The 23273-nt window shown below is 35.6% G+C and overlaps 1 protein-coding gene across 1 annotated transcript; it reads left to right on the plus strand.

The window, feature by feature from the left end:
- The first annotated feature begins 421 nt into the window (after positions 1-421).
- Positions 422-19695, plus strand: adss2 (adenylosuccinate synthase 2). The gene is made up of 13 exons (XM_067421205.1): positions 422-715; positions 6833-6935; positions 7866-7934; positions 8022-8072; positions 9392-9458; positions 10925-11032; positions 11250-11331; positions 11495-11621; positions 12465-12619; positions 15374-15498; positions 15586-15683; positions 15761-15910; positions 17808-19695. Exons 1-13 carry the CDS (start codon positions 527-529, stop codon positions 17858-17860), a joined length of 1377 nt encoding a protein of 458 aa, XP_067277306.1. The 5' UTR covers positions 422-526; the 3' UTR covers positions 17861-19695.
- Positions 19696-23273: the final 3578 nt, after the last annotated feature.

A 23273-nucleotide genomic window follows, 5' to 3' on the forward strand; every position in this document is an offset into this window, starting at 1 on the left:
TCATATGATATATCACCATTAGGGTTAAATACTGTGGATCAACAACGTTTTATTAAACCCTTTAAAAAAATTATCTACTTGTAATTTTAATATCTGAATTATTATATAAGATGGTTTTGTAGGGAGAAAAGTTGTAGTTGTAAACCAGTTTGGCTAACAGTGTTTATTGATGAAATTGAGCCAATTTAATTTAATTTACCAATATCTTATATATCTTCGGAAAAGTAAGGCCACCCATATCCTATTATATACACACTGAAACTGTTCCAAGCAAGCATATTTTCAGCCAAATAATTGTTGTTATATAATCACAATTCAGAACAGGAAGACAACAGAGGTGGAGCTGGACTAGATCCAGCTCAACCCATAACGTCCATAGAGGGGGGGCTGGACGTCATTTGGCTCTGCAGTGAGCACCACTGGTACGCAAGCGGTACTCCGTCTCCGACTCCGCCCTCTGTCTGCTCAGGTGTGTGTGTGTCGGAGGAGCATTGCGGAGCTGCAGGGAGAGAAGAGGGATACGGTCATGTCAGACAGCGGGAACACACAGTCACAGGACGAAGGATCCCACGGCGAAGATAGTACGAGCCAGGTGTCGAGCCCAAGTGTAGGCAACAGAGTGACCGTGGTGCTCGGAGCGCAGTGGGGCGATGAAGGGAAAGGAAAGGTGGTGGACCTGCTTGCTCAGGACGCTGACATGGTCTGCAGATGTCAGGTTAGTTTATGAGCACTGTACTCTCTGAATATGCGAATATATCTCGGTGGGTTGTGTACGTTAACTGTTAAGTTTGACGTGATGCGCTGCGTACATCAACAAGCTTGCCTGTACGGAAATATTCAAGGCTAATCAGTGAACAGCCTGTGTAGTAGTGAAATGAATGTTGAGTGATGTGAGTGCTCGTGTAGCATGTGATTTATAGGACTTGTTAGCTGGCCAATTATTTTGAAACAGCTAACTTAGCTGCTGTATATTAAAGCGGAAATAGGAATTACAGTGCGCTTCCATTATTGTCGACGACGCTGTCTGCACGCGAGCGACGTCGCGTATTGGTTTAGCTACGCTAGCAGTGCACTTTGTAGGGTGTTTGCTAATGTCACCTTGACTGAATTTTGTGATATTAAAGTGATGGCTGACCGCTAGCCTGCCCACTGTAGGCCTGCAATCTTACTAGATGTTATGTACATCAGTTAATATTTGACGGGTTGTTTAGTAAAGGATGTAAACACAGACTCTGTAGTTCACATGAGCGCAGGACTCCTTTGAAGTCTATGACGCTCGTAGGTGTGGGATTTATACGAGTATTAATCAAACCAGATGTTGCAGAACGTTAATAAAATAAAATAAAATAGAAAATAAAATTGTTACTCAACAATAACCTCCAGCTATTTGCTTTCCCGCAGTTGTCTCATGTTATAATGTCTACACAATCCTGTGACTCACTAATTCCTCAGACATGATGTTCTACAGCTTTACCTGTAAAAACACCTGTTCTCAGAACTCAATATTATATATAGCCTATCCTACATTAAAGAAATATTAACGTAAATCGTTGTAAGGACTCATTACTTTGTTTAGAGAGAAAAGAGGCATATTTTTTTGTTGGCCATCTGATGGTGTTGTTGACCCATATTACTCAATATAGCCTACCTCAACTTCCCTTTTCTCAAGAATCAGTGACCTTTATTAACAAGGTTCCCATGGTCACAAAAAGCATGGTAATATTAGCGAATATTAAAATAGTTGTTTCCATCCATTAAAAATACATATAATTTGTTAAGCAGTTGGTTCAGGTAATAAAGTGTAAGGTTTACATAGCATATGGCCCCCATGTGTCAACATATTTCCCATCGCACGTCAGAAAGAAACAGGTGTCACTATAACAGCCTTATGAACTTTGGACACTGCCGTGCTCTCACTTAACCAGTTATATTTATATATAAAATACAAACATGGTATACATACATCTTTCTATTATTATAATTGTTTTTAATGTACACCGGTTGATTTTAGATGTTAAGATTTGTGAAGAAAGGACTTTTAGGGACAACTAGGCAAATTGTTGTTGAATGCTTGCTCCAGTGGTTGTGTTATGCGTTATGCTAGAAAGCACACTCACTAATGCAATGTGGTGGCAGGCTGCTCCCCCCCACACCACCCCCCACCCTCGTCGCTATGCATGGAATTGATAACAGGCTCACATTGCAAGGATTCTCTCCTAAGAAGTTTGTATTCTGCCAAGGTTGTGACTGCGTTTAAATAAGTCACTCTGCGGCGTGCTGTGGAAACCGTCATGTGTGCATACGGATGGGATAGAAAGCAGATAGTGTTAGTCTTTTTATAAAATCACTGCACTCAGCAGTCTGACTGGTTTTCCTTATGGGCAGATGGAATGGAAGAAAGACCATCGTGCTGTTCCATGACACACCAATTTGATATGTCAGTCTAGAAACTAGAGGATCAAATATGAAGCAATCTCAACAGCCGTTTCATGCTGTACCTCTTTTTATGATATTAATTTTATTTGCAGATTAAAGTCCTTAAATGCAAGCCTTGTTTGTGTGGTTAAATAGATTTATAATTACAATATTTGGAGAATAAAAATGTGTAGCTTGGTTATGGTTTTCCAGGCATGTGGTCTAGTTAAATGGTCACGCTTTCATAACTCTTTCCATATAATTAATTAGAGATCTATGAGGGCACAACCAGACATTATCTTCAGCCTATTTATACAGGAATGTACTGAGATCTTTGTGAGCTATATCTGTTTATAGGAGTGTTTATGAACAACAGCCTTTAGTCAAGCTACACTTTTGGTATCACATTTCTTTCTTGATCTGCCACTGTAACACCATGTCTTACAAGAATGAATGGACATCTGTTGCTCTGACAGATAAATTATAAAGATTAGATTTGCTGTATTGACAATTTGTTTCAGACAATTTATCTGCCACTTGTTTTAATTTAAGAGTCTTCACATATTTTAACCATAAATGTCAAACATGTCTGAATCCTTGGGGTCAGCCTGATTATTCAGGCTCTGTGGAGATCTCCTGACTGTAGTGTTGTGGTGGTCAAGCAATGTGCAGCTGTGTCTTATCAGTGAATCCAAGTATGCTGCCTGCTGATAATTATGCTGGCAATCTAAACCCAGTGTTAATCAGTTAGGTCCCGCTAATTCATTTCTGTTTGTTCAAGCAAGACAAATCAGAAAGAGAGTGTGTCACTTGCTGATAATTAAGCTGCCATTTTTAAACCTAGCGTTAATCAATGGGGTGGTTCCGTGGTTTTTTTTCTAGGCTTGGTTGGGTTTATGGGGCACAGCATAACATGTCTTAATACTTCTTCTTTTTTAACGCCGTATTTTTCTTATAATTGACCTTTATTCCACACCGCTGTCTCCCATGTCCTTTGAATGGCTCGTTTGCTTCCTGCTTCTATGAAGCCCATCCCTCCGAAAAACTCAATGGTCTTAGATTGGTTAGATGGCCAAATGTAGTTTCATGTATTCTTATTGGCTGAAGTGCCAAGCACAGGTTGTCCGGAAACGCCACACCCCTTACCATTACGGGCAGAAGTCACATCTGGGGCAGTGTTTATGTTAATAGCAAGGGTTTATGATGTCACTAACCCGGAAAAGAAGCTTGTTGTAGTCCAAACCGGCCGTTTTTGTAGGCAATAAACTGCCAATACTTTAAAAGACAATATCCGTTTGCATTGAACTTTTTTAACCCTTCAGATACTGTTTATGCTCAAGCAGCAACATTATACACTAACTAAAGTTAAAAAAGTGAAACCGCATGCAACCACCCCTTTAAAGGGTTAGTTTACCCAAAAATGAAAATGATGTCATTAATTACTTACCATCGACACCTGTTTGACATCCGTAAGACCTCCGTTCACCTTCAGAACACATAAGATATTTCTGTTGAAATCCGATGGCTCAGAAAGTCCTCCGTTGGCAGCATTCACGTTTCCTCCGTCAAGAGCCCTAAAAGCCACTAAAGACGTAATTAAGAAGCCCATCTCCCTACAGTGTTTCTAATTTTATGAAGCGAATAGAATTGTTTTTGAGTGCAAAACCTAAATAACAACTTATATAGTGATGGCCGGTTCCAAAACACTGCTTCGTGTAGCTTCGGAGCGTTGTGAATCAGCGGTTCGGATCGCCAAAGTCATGTGAATCATGAATCGATACGCTGATTCATTAAGCTCCAAAGCTTCAGGAAGCAGTGTTTTTCAGCCATCATTATGCAAGTCATTATTTAGGTTTTTTTTGCACACAAACTATTCTCGTCACTTCTAAAATTATTGTAGAACCACTGAGGTGGACTTTTAAACAACATCTTTAGTACCTTTTATGGGTCTTGAAAGAGGAAATGTCATTGGTGTCAATGAAGGCCTTTCTGAGCCATCTGATTTCAACAAAAATATCTTCATATGTGTTCCCGAAGATGAACGGAGGTCTTACGGGTCTGGAACGGCATGAAGGTGAGTAATTAATGACAACATTTTTGGGTGAACTAACCCTTTAATATGAGGGAGGGGGTATTATAAAAAACTTTAATCAGCTGATTAATTTCTGGTGTTTATCAGTATTTTTTTATTTATTAAAATACTTAAGAAATTAAGTAATTTTGAAAGGTTTCAAGTCTTTTTTATTTCTTTACTTAATAGACTAAATAGACTATTGATAGACTTAAAAAGCTGTTTAATTTTACATGAAGCAGGCCGCATCAAGCTGACATGTTCACATGAGCAGCTTAATACTTTTAATTTTTCGTCTGTATCCATTTTGCCTTGTGGAATAAATAAATCGTGACTGACTGGTATTAATGCATTTCTAAAATGGCATTGGTATGAAAACTTACTTTTTGCTGTTAAATGCATGACATAAAGAAACAAATAATAATGGAGTGCATCTTTTAAAGGATTATTTTTCTGCTTAAACCTAGACAGGTCAGGGAAATTTAAAGAATTATAGACTTAGAAAAGAAATTGATTTTCTTTTTAAATCTCAATATGCTCAGCTCTAGAATTTGTTTATTGGCTGTATAAGTTGTCCTTTGAGAGTGCAATGTCTAAAACCTTTAGAAATTGGGATCCTTTTTTGAGGTTCATTTAGAGGCTCATCATTGAGAGATTTGAATGCCGGCTGTCCATTCATGTGAACTTGAGACATGCTTTTAAATGTTGTAAATGCAAAAAAAAAAAAAAAAAAAAAAAAATATATATATATATATATATATATATATATATATATATATATATATATATATATATATATATATATATATATATATATATACATATATATATATATATATATATATATATATATATATATATATATATATATATATATATATATATATATATATATACATATATATATATATATTTTGTTATGCACTTACAATCTCATTCTCAAATGCATACTCACTATTTATTCAGAGAAACCTACAAAACAAACCAAGACAGATAGAACACAATATTATAACCTTACCACAAAAAAACAATATTCAATCAAAAACATTTTTGGAATTGGTTCGGTACTTTATCAACTGCATTTGCAATACTGATAGAGCACATTGTGGTTGATAAAATGATACATATATATAAAAAACATATATACTGAAAAAACATATATATATATATATATATATATATATATATATATATATATATAGTCAAATCCTGGCCTTCATGTTTTTCCTCATTGAATATTATTCCACTTGGAACTTATGGAAACCAATGGGGTACGAATTTGTCTGTTTATTACATTTTTACAATATAGAATAAGTATACTATGCTGTGATTATTTTGCTTACAGAAGCACCACATTCATTACATGAAGCCAATGCTTCTCAAGTTTCTGAAATATCAGCATGCTACTAATAACAACATAATGTATTAGTTCAGTCTGTGCTTAAGCCTCTTAGTCTGGGCCCTTTGACTCAAAAGCAACCTTGTAATATCCATAATAGTTATGGTAAAGCAGGCAACGCTTTTGGTCTCCATGGGTATGAGAACATCGTAAATGGATCTAAAAAGGAGAGGCATCCACACACACATGCACTACAAAACTGGTCAAAGGAGACCTGTCCTGAAATAGCTCTGCACTGTTCCTTGCTGGATTAAAGACTGATTTATTGGGCGCAGATTTATTGAACTCCCTTAGAAATGACAAGAGGTCTGAGCTGATTGACGGCATGTTAAAAAAAATTGATTCATAAGAATGGTAACAGTTGGCGTACCAAGCGCGCCCTGTAATCTATGGTTTCCCTGCTCTTCAATCATGTGTCAACAAGGAAAGAATCTAGTAATGACAATTCAAATGAAAATTAAACAAATGTAACTCTGCAGCATTGGAATGTGTCTGTCTAGCTCTACTTGTATGTTGTCTATTGAGCATTAGAGCTCTTCCTTCGTTTGAATCCACACCCAGCAACCAAAATCAGTGTTTACATGCTTCAAATGTTCATATAACAACTGCTTGTCTAAGCATGTCTGTACCATACCATAGTGATGCTTGACATTAACTAAATGCATAGTTCAACCAAAAGCTTTCTTTCTTTTATGGAACACAAAATATATTTTGAAGCAGGAGCACATTGATTTCCATTTGTATGGACAAAACATTGAGGCATTTCTTAAAATGCCTTTTATGTTCTACAGAAGAAATAGTTATGATGTTCTGGAATGACTTAAATGATACTAAATACTATATGATACTAAATGATGGCAGAATTTAAATTTTAGGGGTGAAAGTTTCCAAATTGATATTATTTTCTCTCAAGGCCTGAAAAGTCTTTGTGTTCTTCTCTCCTGTAGGGCGGCAACAATGCAGGACACACGGTCGTTGTTGATTCTGTGGAATATGATTTCCACCTTCTACCTAGTGGGATTATCAACCCTAAAGCCACTGCCTTCATTGGTGAGTTTCAAATTACTCCATTCTTTTTGGATAGTGGCTTGCTGTGTATGCAACCAGTACAGCATATGGATATCTATTGGTGGTTCTTACTTTCAGGATGTTATCCTCTCCTGTTAAGAGTGTCTGGATGATGGCCAGCTTATTCAGACTAATATAGCTGAGTGCAATCTATGCAGTTTATTTGCAAAAATCCAATTTTGCTAATGGCTACCATTGTGTTCTGGGCAGCTGATTCATAGGCCAGCACTGTAGAGTAGTATGATCTATAGGAAATGCTTTATGTTCCTAGTACAGAGCACTTTACCACTTAATGCATGTATACTCAGCTTGCAGGTTTAATGTTTCTTGCCGGTGTTCCTACCTTTCTTGTCCATTCCAACTTCTGAAATGACACATTTGGGCTTTTTAGATTGAGTGTAATTTTTAACCTCTTGTTCTATTTTTCAAGATTTCACACTGTACATTTTTTTAAAATTATTATTAATTGTATATATACAGTGGAATACTAACAAAACCAAGAGAGCAACATTACAACAATAATGTAACTTGGTAACATTTGTAGTGGCTAAAGAATTATAGGCAGAACATTCATTTTGAAAATACGAATTCAATCCAGACATTAGATAAAGTAAAGTTTTCCACCTTTGTAAGGGTTAATGTTAATTTGACAATAAATGCATGTCCATCTGTGGAAGTGTTGCCATTGAAACTGAACACAGCGTGGCACAAGAAACAAGTTTCTGTGCATGAATATTAATGAGGTAAGTTGTCGGTTGCTAAACAACTCACTGTAACACCACATTATTTAACACCTCAGAGTTAAAACTGGCCTTTTTCCCAGGCTAAAGAGGCAGTTAATTCAGGGTTAAGTGTAGTTTGAAAGCCCTGATATTGGGCCGTGATGACTAACAGCTGCTCATATGATTGCAGGTAATGGTGTAGTCATTCACCTGCCGGGCCTCTTCGAGGAGGCTGAGAAGAATTTGCGGAAAGGAAAAGGTTTGTGTTTCTCTGTTTGTGCCCTTGTGCTTTATATTTGAGTTTCAGTGAGCACTGACAGGAGAGTAACAGTGATTTCGCTTGCAGGTCTGGAAGGCTGGGAGAACAGGCTCATCATCTCTGATCGTGCACACATCGGTAGGCTGATAGCTCCCATGATATATAAACACCATTAGATCCCTGAATTCAATTCAGAGCTACAGACAAAATTTGCTTTGTTGGGTTGTGAAAAATTTGATTTGATTATTTTGTATTCATAGTTATTTTTAAATATACTCTGAATATACTTTCACTACCATTCAAACGTTTTTGAAAGAAGTCTCTTGTGTACAGAGCCCCTAAAGGGACGTAGTGATGGAAACAATATGAGATAGGCGGGAAAATATTTTTCAATGGAAACATCTCAAAAAAACTTTGCTTTTCTCGGGGGAATGCAAACATTTGCAAGAGAACGCAAAAGCCTTGACTTATATTTGCTCCCATCTCATTTTTTTCCCGACCACCATGTACTTATTTCTTTAAAACATATTTGCTCAAAATACTGTGAAAACTGTAATATTGTGAAAATGATTGCAATTTAAATGAACAGTTTTCTATTTTAATATATTTTAATTTCAAATGTGTCTCGGTGACCACTTTTGTACCTTTTCTTCTGAGTGTATTTTGATGAATAGAAAAGTTTAATTTGACTGATCCTAAACTTTTGAATGGTAGTGTATGTAACTTATGCCAAATAAATGCATTCATGTACATGAAGTACATTGGGGTTTTTGGATTTGGAGATTGTTTTACAACAAAAATTTTGTACTTGATTAAGAAATTTAAGATTGCATTTTTAAAACCACCATTTATCTCTACATTCAAAGTATAACTGATGTACATGAGATTTTCATAATATTTGCACACTTTCTTCTTTACATATATTATCCATTTATAATTATAACCCACTGTGCAATATGGAATGGAATGGAAGTCTAAAGCTAAATCTAAATCTTTAACACTGTTCTTTTAATGGCTTGCAAGCACTGACATTTCTGTTACTGCAAATCTAGCTAGCTTTAAAATTCTCTAATTAATGCATTGAAATTTTATTTGATTACTCAATGCATTTTTACTCCTGCTTTTTTGTGTTTGCTATGTCTTGTTTTTGGGATTTGAAGTGGGCAGATACCACTCTCAAATGTCACATTATGAAAGAGTCCATTAAAACTTAATAGAATAGCATATCCAATTAAATGAATGGTATGTGTTTGAATTATTATGCCTTTAGTGCATTGTTGTAATTCAAGATTCTCAGCAGGAGCCGTTATAATGAAAGGACACTGGGATCAATTGTAGTCAACACAAGTGTTGTTATGGTGACCTGCTTTGGCATGTTGGGTTCAGAGCTCAGAGAGATGAGTTCCAGCACAGTAGTGCTCTGTCTCACTGTAATGTATACACTCTCCTGCCTCTAGTGTTTGATTTCCATCAAGCTGTGGATGGAGTCCAGGAACAGGAGAGGCAACAGCAAGCTGGCAAAAAGTAAAAACCCTGCTTTATGCACACGCATACAACACGCTAGCAACATGTTATGACGAGTTCATAACAAAAGAAAAACTGCTTTGAGAGATATAAATGAGGCTTTTCTAACTTCTCTGGTTGATCTTAGTAGCTGTCTGGTTTATCTGTATTTTTGCATTCGTTTTATAATGGACAAATGTGATGTTTTGACTTGGAATATACATGCACGTTCCTATCCCAGACAGGGCTTTTTTTTTTTTTTTTTTTTAAAGTATGTGAAATAATTTTTATAAAATTAAAATAATTATGTCTTGGAAAATATATATATATTTTTTTAAATATTATATTAAATATTAAAATAAAATATTAAATACAATATCGGCTAAATCTGGCACATTTATTTAATGTGTAGTGTATTGTCCCTGACAAACACAAGTTAACTTCAATCAAAGCTAAGTTAAGAAGCTAAAGTTCAGCTGAATATTTCATAGTCCCTTTTACATTAAAACATTAAATTTAGTGTACAAATACATGATTATGTACATCATTAATGATTCATTCAATGCATTTAAATGCAAGAAACATAACAATGTACAGTACTGTTCAAAAGTCTGGGTCTGTAAAGTTATTTTAATGTTTTTGAAAGAAGTCTCTTATGCTCACCAAGGCTTTATTTGATCAAAATACAGTAGAAACAGGAATATTGTGAAATATTATGAAAATATTGAAAAAAAAAAAAAATATTATCAATGTTGAAAATGTTATCATTATTGATATTAAAGTTGTGGTGCTTAATATTTTTCTGGAAACCGTGATAATTTTTAAAAAAGGATTCTTTGATGAATATAAAGTTCGAAAGAACATTTATTGATAAAAACTCACTTTTTTATCAATTTAATGCCTTCTTGTTGAAATAAGAATATACATATCTACCTGGAATATTTGCATGGTAGTATATATATATATATATATATATATATATATATATATATATTTCTTTTATTTAATAACAGGGTTTCTGTGGGTCCTAAAAAGTCTTAATTTGCCTTTACACAGTAAGCCCTTAAAAATGTCTTAAGTCAGAGCAGAAAGTCTTACATTTATGGTATGAAATGTTGCACGTGTCTTAATTTAAGATTCTTTAATTCAAAATAAATCGATATCTTATGGAAGTTGTATTTTCAAACTCTGAAGTGTTGCTACATCTCTTTGTGTTTCTCCCAAGACATTTACATTTAGAGAATTTCTTTATTTGGTCTTAAAAAGGTCTTAAAAGGTCTTAAATTCACCTTCATAAACATGCAGAAACCCTAAATATATAACAGAGGTCCAATATCTTTGTCTATATCTACATAGGTGTCCCTGAAAAGGTTGCAGACCTCTGTTTTAAAGCATACACGTACATCCAACATGGAAAGAGGCTCTATCTATCTAACGCACATGGATATCACTCACGAGTCTCACCTTGTTTCTGTTTAACCACCTAGTTTAGGAACAACTAAAAAGGGAATCGGCCCCGTGTATTCAGCTAAAGCAGCTCGCAGTGGCCTGAGGATATGTGACCTTCTGGCTGACTTTAAGGATTTCTCAAAGAGGTAAGGGTGTGCTTACTTGTTCAACTTGACAGCTCAACGACTTTACCCATTCATGTCACATTCAATAGACAGTGTTTAACCTCACCCTTTGTAAAAACTCTTAAACCATACAAGAAACAATAACAGAGAAACTGATCATGCTACAAGCCTATCACAGTGTAAACTGAGTGTAAATCTCAGTGTATCAGTGTAAATCAGTGTAAATCTCTTCTCACAGATTTAAACATTTAGCCTCGCAGTACAAGTCTATGTACCCTTCACTGGAGATTGATGTAGATGGGGAACTTGAGAAGCTCAAGGTGAGAAGCTTCGAATATCACACCAGTTAATATGTTGATTAGGATTACAAGACTTTATAGGACTTGGATACAAGTTTGTTCAGATTTATTATAAAGGAGGAAAAGATGCACAACATATCAAGATCATATCGGTTATGACACTTTCTGTCACTTTTTTTCCCAGACATATGTAGATAGGATAAAACCCATGGTGAGAGATGGAGTCTTCTTCATGTATGAGGCGCTACATGGACCTCCAAAAAAGATCCTGGTGGAAGGTGCCAATGCTGCCTTGCTGGACATTGACTTTGGTGAGTAATGGATACACCGAAACGCATAGCACATACCATTCCCTGACCATGTGTAACGTAAGATTTATGCAGTGTGCTAACCAGCTGATTCCCAGTTGTAAACTTCTTTCCATTTATTTTATTTCATTTTATCATTTTTAATGATAAATAATTTATTATAAAAGTTTTAACTCTAACTCTTAACTATATTTATTATTCCCCATGTTAATAATTTTTTATTATAGCTCCTAATGTTTTAATTTTTATGGTTATTTGACATGACTTTATTGCATCTCAAAGTAAATGTAGATGCTGACCGATATCAGATGCCTGTTACTGTACAGTACATACAGTAATAAAGATAACTGTCTTTACAATGTCTAAGGCTTCACAAACACTTCAGACACACTTTTTATTGTTTTTAATTAATTTTGTTATTTTTTAAATTAAATTTTAATAACATTTTATTACAATAGATTATACTTAGCTTGTATTTTTTCTTCACCATGTAAAACAAATGGTTCCTAATGTTTTGGTTTTTAAGGTTATGTTGATATGATTTTAAGCAGTGTAGTGTGCACTAGCTTTTTAAAATAAATTAAAACATTAACAGATTCAGAAGTCTATTACTGTACATAAAGAAAACATCATTGTCATTGCCTAAAGCTTCACTAACCCTTCACAGTTACACTTTATTTATGGTCCACTCTAGGCATTTTACCAACTCTGAGTAACTTTGCATGTCATGTCAACTAGGTCTCTTTAGATATTAGTATTAGTAGTTTGGTTAGGTGTCGGCCCGATGTATTCAGCCACAGCAACTCGCGGTGGCTTGAAGATATGTGACCGTATGCTTTTTTTTAGGGACATATCCTTTCGTGACTTCCTCAAACTGCACTGTGGGAGGGGTGTGTACGGGTCTGGGCATGCCGCCCCAGAACGTTGGTGAAGTCTACGGAGTAGTCAAAGCCTACACCACCAGAGTTGGGATTGGGGCTTTCCCTACTGAACAGAACAACGTAAGCAGCTACCTGTTTTCCTCTTTTATTTCTTGCAGTGTTTGGATACTAGCTCTCAGTAGTACTGTTTATATTCCCTTGCATTCAAGTGTTATGAGTGTTTTTTTTCTTCTGACTAATCGGAATAATGAGTCCGGAGGAACAGCAGTCAGTAATCTACCACACTACATGACAATAAATATAATATATGAGACATTTTCCTAACAGATTCGTTTGGGGACCAATTGAATTCTTACTTTTAATCCTAACCCATATCTAAACTTAACCACTACAACAACTACCTTAATAACTATTAATAAGCAATACATTAGGAGTTTATTGAGGCAAAAGTCATAGTTAATAGGGAATATGAGTTCTCCAATCTAAAGTGTGACTGACATTTATGATATCTTGTATCTTAAAAGCTTTCATTACAATGACTTAATATGTGCTTATAAATAATAGCAGGGTTCACACGGTCATGGAAAACCCAGAAATATTAGGATTCTAGAATAGAAATGAATTAAATCATAAATTCATGGGATAGACATGGAAAAGTCTGTATAGTCCGGACTTTCAGACCATTTACAGGAAGTTCTGGTGTAGGATTAGTGAAAAAAACACAGATTAAACTCACAGCACATGCAGTGATGGAGCGCGCAGCATTTTAAACAGAACCGCTTGTAGTCATTTCAGCTCGCGTGAACTGCGTGCTCTGCTTGACCGCTCCAGTTCATGTGCAACGCAAATGATCACTCCGTCACGGGATGTCTGCTATATTATTTATTTAAGCTTATTTATTAAATTCAGGCAAACGATGAAACATTTATTAAAATTAAGATAAAAAATACAAAGCTTTCTACAAAACAAAACTTAATGAAGTGGTCAAAATTATTTCTGTCTCGATGTCTTTGACATATATTGCACATCTGTGCACGTTTCATAACCAATATAGCCTAGATGAAATTTAAAAATAACATTATAATATTTAAAAATAACTTTAAAATAAAATACATTGTTTGGCTAAAAAGCCTATATCTTCTAGGAGCTCCCCCTTTCCTGTCGGCGCCGATAAAATGTTTGCACAACGAGGACGTTCATTTGGTGAATTTGCCTCGAGTATAGTTGGTGCTGCAAATAGTAATGCCATAATATTAACAGTATTGGCAACGATGGGTCTGTTTATTCATTCTTGTCAAAGTTAGCCGCTGAATTGACAACACAATGACGTCAGACGCACGTCCGCTAACAAACCAATCAATGTTAAGATGCAGCCCACAGAGATGATGACGACAGGACGCCAGTGCGTCATGTAAAGTTCTTTGGTGCGTTAACATAATTGCAATGTGAAAGCAAACCAAAAAGAACCAAATGTCCAAACACAAACTTTGGTTCGGACCTTGGTGCGGACTTTCAGGTGTGAAATGGTCTAGTTTTTAGTTATTCTTTCTCTTCTATTAAATATATGGCTCCACTTTATATTAGGTGTCTTTACTATGCACTTACATAAAAAACAATAGCTGTTGTGTACAATATACTTATTTTGCTCATTTTACATTGCAAAACACTTTTGCTGCGATTGTAAGGTAAGGGTCACAGTTTTGTAGGCTTAAGTACATAATTCAACTGTCAAATAATTCTGTCAATGGTACAGTAGATCATTTTAGCGTTTGCTAATTTTGGCATATAGCTATTTTTTGTGTATTTAACAGAGACAGTGCAGATTAATAATCATTACTTAATTTAAGTTAGCCAAAGGCTTTTTTTCTTCTGTAGTCACTGAAAAAAATGGTGCAGGATCACCCTAAAAACTAAATATTAAAATGGTAGCACTTTACAATAAGGTTCCATTTCTTAACATTAGTTAGCTACATTAGTTACCATCAACTAACACTGAAAGAGAACCTTTAAAGCATTTATTTATCTAAGTTAATGTGCATTTCAACATTTACTACATTATTAAAATCAAAAGTTGTATCTATTAATATTATTAAATGGACCTGAGCTAACAAGTAACAATGAACAGTTGTATTTTTATTAAAGTTCCCGTTCTTCGTGTGTTTTCGAAGCTTTGATTATTTTTACAGTGTGCAATATAACATTAGTTCATGTTTCGCGTGTAAAAAAACAGTATTTTTCACACAATTTACTTATCTGTACAGCGCTGTTTCCTCTGTCCTAAAAACGGCCTGATGATTTCCTTGTTCTATGAAGTCCCTCCTTCAGAAACACGTAACGAGTTCTGATTGGGCCAGCGCTTCCCGTGTTGTGATTGGACAGCAGCTTAGCGCACTTTGCCCGTATTCTGCGTGTTCTTGTGGGCGGAGGATTAGTCAACAAACGGTTCTAGTGACGTCATTCCTGCCAGGAAGTGCAGAGGTGTAGTCCAAACCTGCCGTTCGCTGTAGGCTTTGAAAGGGAACTTCTGTTAAATAAAATATCTCGCTTGGCATTGAACTTTGAGCTTTATAATTTTACAGGTATTATTTATGCTCTAACAGCAACATTACACACTAACTAAAGTTTGAAAGATGGAATCGCGAAGAATGGGACCTTTAATTAACTTTAACAAAGATAAATACTGTAAAAAATTAAATTAAAAAAAATGTTTGTTAATATCAGTTAATGCAATAACTATTGAATCTATAAAATTAGTTAATTGTATCTATAAAAAGCTTGACCTTTTTTTATTATTATAACTTTTTAGATACCTATACACATAAATACACTAAGTAATTAAATGTTGTCATTAAGTCATACTGTACTTGTGTGTAGGAAACTGGAGAGCTCTTGCAGACGAGAGGCAAGGAAGTGGGCGTGACCACAGGTCGCAAAAGGAGATGTGGTTGGCTGGATCTGGTGCTCATCAAATATGCCCATATGATTAATGGCTTCACTGCGTAAGTATTCTGATGTCTCTTTTTTGTAATATCTGTGTTTTCTAAAATGTAGTTTTCTTATATGCATCCCTCTAAATGTCTCTCTAGCTTAGCTCTCACCAAACTAGATATCTTAGATATGCTTCCTGAGATCAAAGTTTGTGTGGCATACAAAGTAGATGGTGAAACCATCCCACATTTCCCAGGTAAGCAGCACATTTTGCACATCACATATAGATTTAATCAAATCTAGTGTAGTTAAATATCATAAATTTTTCCCCAGCAAACCAAGAAGTGCTACAGAAGGTTGAAGTGCAGTATGAGACTCTGCCAGGCTGGAATACAGACACGTCTGCTGTCCGGACCTTTGATGAGCTTCCAGAAAATGCAAAGAAATATGTCTGCTACATCGAAGCTCAGTTGTGTGTGCCTGGTAAGACTTTTACCATCGCTAGGGTGAATTTCTCAATACTCAAGTCACTTTTTTAAAACTTTCTTATTCAAAATGCACTAAAACTACCAAAATGCTTCATACAGTGCCTCAAATGAAAGTCCTTTTTCCATAACAAAATGGAAAAAGTTTGCATGTGTTAAAAGATATCCAGGCTGTATCACAATATATGATGGGTAATTATGTACGTTGCATCAAAAGCAGTAATGTTTGTTTTTCTAATGCCTCTCAAAATTAATTATTTTATTAATATGTTAGTATGCTAATATATTAAAATGTTAAATTAATATGTTAGTCCGGCCTTTTGGTCAATGAGAGGAGAGTTTACTCAACAAATATTAACTATTAAATATTAACAAATATTTGGTCCATGTTGCCTTGTGAAAGTGAAACGAAACCAAGAAGAAATTGTAACAATTTTAATCCTTGTTTCGAAACAAAGCAAATGATCTACAGATGTGATCTGTATATATATATATATATATATATATATATATATATATATATATATATATATATATATATATATATATATATATATTATATATATATATATATATTATATATATATGCAGATTGTTTCAAAGCAGCTTCTTGTTTATAAACAGGAGAATAATGCTCACTGATGCAAATTGAATTAAATATGAGACTAATTTAATTCTGCTGTAAAGAAGCTCTACAGAAGACAATAGTGTCATTGTTCAGTGTTGATTCAGTTCAGAAAGTTTTCTTTTGTAAAATGTGAATCAACACCACAACAACTGAAGCAGCAGACTTAGCGAAACACTACATTTATACCTGTACTGATTTGTTATATAGATTTTGAATACATTTCAGTTTGATGTTACTGTAGAAATGTAGCAAATTGCTGTTTTATTTAGTATTATTTATGTATTATGTTTTTGAACTTTAGTTTAAAAAAAAGTTTTTTTTAAATGTGCAAATTGGCTTGTAGGTACACAGAGTTTTTTATAATGCTCAATTCATATAATTCGAAAGACGTGATGAAGCAGTGATAAAAAAATAAAAAATCCACAGTTTAACTCACATAGACTGTCATGTGAGTTACACCACTACACCACTACAGTGTTTTGGGGCCTGAAAACACCAACTTTCAAAATGCGAGTTTTTGAATTTGTGAACTACAAAACCTTGAATTTGTGAAATCGATGACATGCGCATGCGTATTATGGGCCCTATTTTAAGAATCTAAGCTCATGGTCACGGCGCAGGTGAAGTTAGGGCATGTCCGAATCCACTTTTACTAGTTTAACAATGGGAAAAACGGTCTACTTGCTCTGCGTGCTCGCTAAAAGGGTTGTACCTATTCTCTTAATGAGTCATGGGTGTTTTGGGCATAACATGCAATAAAACAATCAACATCTCATCTTCCATTCCCTTTAAAAGCCAGTTGTGCTCGCGCCATGGTTGACTCGCTATTGAGTACCTAACGCCTGAACACAATTCATTTTCAGACCAGCATGCCCATGAGCGCACAAATGGCCACAAATGCATTTGCTATTTAAACAATGTGGTCCTAAAAAATGATAACTGCTTCATGCTGGAAGTAGCAAAAACACTCGAGTCGCGGCTGGCGCTGCATTGCACCAGGTGTATGATAGGGTGAAGTGTTCTGTCTATAGGTATGTCTGAGAGTACTTGACAACAAAAACAACAAACTGACGCCAAATACTGGCTTGGCTTGCATATTACAGCGTTGTCGCCTGTAAGCGAAACTTTTCACAAACTCAAAGGTAAAACTGGTACATGGTTGTCATGTAAACATGCCCTCAGTCATCACTGTAAGTATGAATGTGTAATATGCAATGGGGTTGCTTTATTGCAGTAATCCATATGACTTCCTCCATGTTTTCTTTAGTGAAGTGGATTGGTGTTGGGAAGTCAAGGGAATCAATGATCCAGCTCTTTTAAGAGGCTGCTTGGCCTGCATGTAGCACTGGCTGGATTACGCTCTGGACTCGGGGACTCTGTGCCGGAGACGGGAAGTTGCCTCGTACGTTTCCGCTACCGCCTCACTTCAGTTTCAGAAAAGTGAACATTTTCTGTCACTGAGATCCTCTTACAGATCATTTAAATGTATTTCCCTATATTTTCTGTGGTAAATCAAAAAGGCAAGATTTTGGCATCATGTAACTGTTTCTCATCTGTTCTCTGGTATTTCGAGCTCTCGTAAGCTCAGTATCTCCATCTCGAGTCCATACGCTGTACATGTGCTACTACTTCAGGTGTCAGTAGTTGTTAGATGTCAATTTTTCACACAGGATAGGTAAAACAGTTACTTAAACATATTTTATGTTTTTTTTTTGTTTCTTTTATCATACAAGAATCAAAAGTTATTTGATGTGTATTACCACTCTTTGTCCTTGTTTTAAATGGACTGTATGGTTGACTAGTTCAAGTCAACTTCATTTAAACATACGGTTTTTAAATGGATTTAATGTTTCTTTACCAGATGCATAAAAGTTAATCTTTTGACGATTCAGAGAAATATGTAGAAGTAGAAGTTAAACCTTTTATTGAAGCTTTTTCAAATTTGAATGGGTTTTAATTTGCTCCAAAAAATAGTATATAACAAACTATAATAATAATGTGCCTCAAGATATAGAAACATGCAAGAGTTTAAGCATATATTATTAAACAGGCTAGGCTCTTGATTCCATTGAATGTATGTAAATGTTTGCACAGTCCTCAGATGTTTATTGTTCAACTGTACAACTTTATGCCACAAGCATATTAAAGCCACTTTAATTATTAATATTGAGATATCGGGATACTTGCCTTTCAGTATATATTGTCAAAGTATATAGATCCTTAAGTCGTGCATTCAGACGCCACCTCAGGACGCCAGTAAAACACACGGATGATGATTAAACTTCTTCTATGGTTGCTAACTGCTGCAGGAGGTCATGTAGTTTTCTGACCTTCTGTAGTACATTTACAGAACCTTTAAATGTTAGAGGTGTTTTAAACAGTCAAATGTAAGAGTCACTAGATCTTGTCTGTTTAAATATGACTGGGTTGTTTCACAAACCCAGATTTCTTTATTCTGTTTCGTCTCACATTCAGTACTGCACCTTCCAATGAATAAGTAATATATGATAAAGTGTGCCTTGTTAATACAGAGGAACAATGAAACTTGAAAAATAGTCTGAGCTTTTATGGTTTTTAATGGATAAACTTCAATATTTTAGCTTTCCAGGGCATTAGTCATTGCCACTTGCCAAAAGTGTACACGCATCCAAAGAAGTATCTTTATAAATGATAAAAGCCTTTGTGACCCAGAATGATAACACTTTCTTTTTCAGATTGATGATCGCTTGATCCTTTGCATTTTCTGTTACTCACAGCTGCTGAATAAACAGTATAACCGGTTTATTGTTTAGTAGCATATATTTCACATCAGTTATCTTGTATTATCACAACAATTCCTCTGAACGAGCTAAATCTAGTCAGTGCGAGTATAGGACAGCTAAAATGGACAAAAACATGTTTTTCTGTTTTTTTAAAAAAAAACCTTTACTTTGAGCTCTGTGTTGTATTGCTGCTGGTTGGATTATCATGTATGTATATACAGAACACAAAGCCATATTCTCTTGAATTTACTGTACACTTTGCTGGTGATGGATACTTATGGGTGTGCATGTTCATCTAGTGCGATTTGCTTAAAAAAACTCACTCACTTTGTAATTTATCTTGGATAAGGCAAACTGTCATGACACAAGTCAATAAAGTAATATAGTCAGAAACATTGGCCTTTAGTTTTTTTTTAAGTGGTATTTTGTGGTAAATAAAAAGGCTATAAAAGTTTATTTAGTGCCATAGATATATAAGGCTTAACAACTCACCACCAGAGGGAGACATTTACCTTGAAATAGGAGTTAAATGGCGACAGTTTTACTAAATTGTCTGATTTGCTCCGTAATTGCGTTTAACAATAAAGTGTGATGTACAGAGTTACTCTCAGATGATGATAACATTGTGTTCTTGGACTATTTTCCCTGTTATTTTTGTAAGCTGTTAAGTAATTAACTTAACGTTTTTATTAGCACTAAAATTTAGATATGGGACAAGTATATTTTTAGGTGTTGTTTTTTTAATTTTAGGTTGTCACCACGCTCCCTTTTTATAAAGGTCAAGCAATTTGTTTTCATACTATCTCCTCATATTATTGCGCTTTATATTGCTTTGGAAAGGTCTAGTCATGAATGAAAAATAAAGAGTGCTGTATGGATAATGAAAGTATCTTCTAGTTGTATTACTGAAGATATTGGAATAGAAATGTTTTGCTTTCACATCCAGATCTATATGTTAGAGGTATGTGTGTTGGCTTGTTTGGCTGGTGAAGGTGCCTGGATATAAATGTACACATATGTGCGATGTAGTAGGAGGTGACGACTGTGGTGAGAATGATGAGATCTCTCATACTGTACACTCTGGAGACTCTTCCTGCATTCATTCGATATTCAGTGCACTCATTTCTATAAACCATATCAGCTTAACCTGTTTATCGATCTTATTATTGATGCTGATATAGGATATATATTATGGGTGTTGAGTTTCAATAGGTAATTTAGAAATATTTTCATTTAGTGTTTTATCATTTAATTTCATCATAATGTAAGCAATAATATTTTGTCACAGTATTGTCAAATACTGTGTACAGTACATGCATTATAAATTAATCTATTCAAATATTACATCATTTATTTTTTATTTCCCCTAAAAAAATATGTTCTAAGAATGCCTGTGTGTAACAGAGAAAAAACTATAATCACATTTTTATTTATACAAATATAATATTTATTAATATGGCAACAACAAAAGTCTTTCAAAAAGAAAATAATCTTTACAAACTATTGTTTATTGTTTTTGAATATTAAACAGTATTTCAATAAAACAAATTAAATAAAACTGGATGGATGGATGGATGGATGGATGGATGGATGGATGGATGGATGGATGGATGGATGGATGGATGGATGGATGGATGGATAGATAGATAGATAGATAGATAGATAGATAGATAGATAGATAGATAGATAGATAGATAGATAGATAGATAGATAGATAGATAGATAGATAGATATACTGTAAAATCTGAGATTTTCTTCAGAAGTGTGATAATGTCCTTCAGAGTGTGTGTGTTTGCATGAGTTTAAATGTCTCTGCAGTTCTTCCTCTTGTCACAGCTGACTCATTACACAACACAGCTCTGAACCTTTCACCAAACACTGCACACAAACACACTGTCACACAAAGGGCTCCATTCTGGCCTGATGGTGTGTTGAGTGTGTGAAGAGAAGGTCAGGGGAGGGCCAGATCTGTGTGTGTGTCTGTGTATCAGTGCATTAGTGGCTTTGACACACTCATTAGAGCAGATGTGCTGCTGCTGCAGTGGCGGCTGCCACTTCCTCCTCCTGGCTTGTGAACACGGGCAGCTGTTGAGCAAAGGGCCAACGTCTGCCTGATCCCTGACCTCAGCTCCACCCCAGCTCCGGTGGGGGCAGGGCCAGGGGCCCGCCAGATGGGGGCTGGCTGCGTGTGCAGGGGGGTGTTTATGAGTTTAGAGTACTGGCTGTTGCTTTTTTGGGGGGGGGGGGGAAACTTGTGGAGTTTGTGTTCATATGTGGGGCATAAGGGCTGGGGGTTGGGTTATAGAGGGAGGTTATAGACGCAACACATGGCTCAGAAAAACAGTAGCTCGAGAGGAGTGTCGGAAGTGCTTCAGAAGAGTGGCGTGCAGCCGTTTGTTGACATTGTTTTAGCCAGGAAGTGCTTTTTCTATTAGAATTATAGGAGTGCAGTGCGGTTCAATACAAGTTAACACACATTTAATCAGCACTTGTGGCATAGTGGTGATTACTATAAAAATGATAATATCCTTTTCTTACAAAAAAATAACACAATTCTGGGTTACAATGAGACAATACAGTGGAAGTGAACGGGGCCAATTCATATAATAATAAAAAAATCTATACTTCAACATTAACACGTGTATTAACATGATTTTAATGTGGAAAAAATCGCTTGCAAACAGACACAAACAACTTTACCGCTCAAATATTACAGAAGATTTAACAGAAGAACAAAAGAAGAGCTTTTAAAAAATGATACGCTTCACATTTGGCTCATTTAAGTGCATCACCGTAAGCTTTAAAAAAGCTACACTTTATTTGGTAACACTTTATTTCACAATGTCCTTGTTATGTTACATAAATGATGCATAATTACATGCAGCTAACTCTCAACCAAATCCTATAGTAAGTACATGTAGTTCATTAACAATACTCTGTACCTATATATAATCAGTTACAGTGTAACCATTTATTTTAAGGTGGTTATTACAGTGTAATTACACAAATAAATATTCAGTAATGTTAATTAACTACATGTACTTAGTATAGGGTAACGGGGACACACTTTATATAAGGTGTCCTTAAGGTGGCCTACTATGTACACTCTCAGAAAAAAAGAACAAAAGTGCCTTTTCAAAAGGTACGCCTTTGTACTTAAAGAGTGCATATTAGTGCCTCAAAGGTACATATTGGTTCCAAAAGAGTGCATATCAGTACCTAAATTAGTACCTTTTTGAAGGGGACCGTCACAGTGACACCTTTTGTACCTTTTTTGGCGTGTACTAACATTTAAATGAATCACTTGATACAATGCAATTATTGTGTACATACATTGTACTTACACTTTAAAAAATGCCTGCATGCAATTACATCTGTAATAATTTTTTGTAGTTACATTTAGAATTAAACTGCTGACCCTACCCTTACACCTAACCCTACCCTTAACACACCCACACCTGTAAGTACAATAAGAACATTGTACTTATTTTTTGATGTGTTAAGGCCACCTAATATAAAGTGGGACCGGTAACGGTTTGGCAACATTGTGCCACAAATGCTGTTAATTGAGCTTAACTCTGGATATTCCTTTAAATTGTATCCACTGTTGAAGTCAAAATGACTGTAACTTAATATTTGTTGGCAGACGAGCCACACATATGCACAATGGTGATCATTACTGGAAAAGGCAGCCCTTTGAAGCATGGCCCTCTTTAAGTTCATCATCCACCCTGTGGTTGGACAGTAGTGGGAGTCTGTGGCCAGCTCTGCCTGGACATTTGCTTCCCCATGTCTCCAGAGCGGACAGGTGTTGGCGTCAGCAGCGTCCAGACTCGTTTCAGCAGCTGCTGCGCTTGTCCACACACACGCACGCACTCCCGTACACACCTCCCCCAAATGACAGATGTAGCCACACCACCCATCTAGCTTTATGGAGCCAGAGCTGTTTTGACTTTAAATATTTGCCCAGG

The sequence above is a fragment of the Pseudorasbora parva genome, chromosome 17, assembly GCF_024679245.1.
Source record: "Pseudorasbora parva isolate DD20220531a chromosome 17, ASM2467924v1, whole genome shotgun sequence".
NCBI lineage: Eukaryota > Metazoa > Chordata > Actinopteri > Cypriniformes > Gobionidae > Pseudorasbora > Pseudorasbora parva.

Bases quoted from the DNA above. Each gene is read 5' to 3' on its own strand.
- adss2 (XM_067421205.1), top strand. From the start codon at position 527: ATGTCAGACAGCGGGAACACACAGTCACAGGACGAAGGATCCCACGGC. The intron at 716-6,832 runs GTTAGTTTATGA...TCTCTCCTGTAG, and splicing joins ACATGGTCTGCAGATGTCAG to GGCGGCAACAATGCAGGACA. The intron at 15,499-15,585 runs GTAAGTATTCTG...ATGTCTCTCTAG, and splicing joins ATGATTAATGGCTTCACTGC to CTTAGCTCTCACCAAACTAG.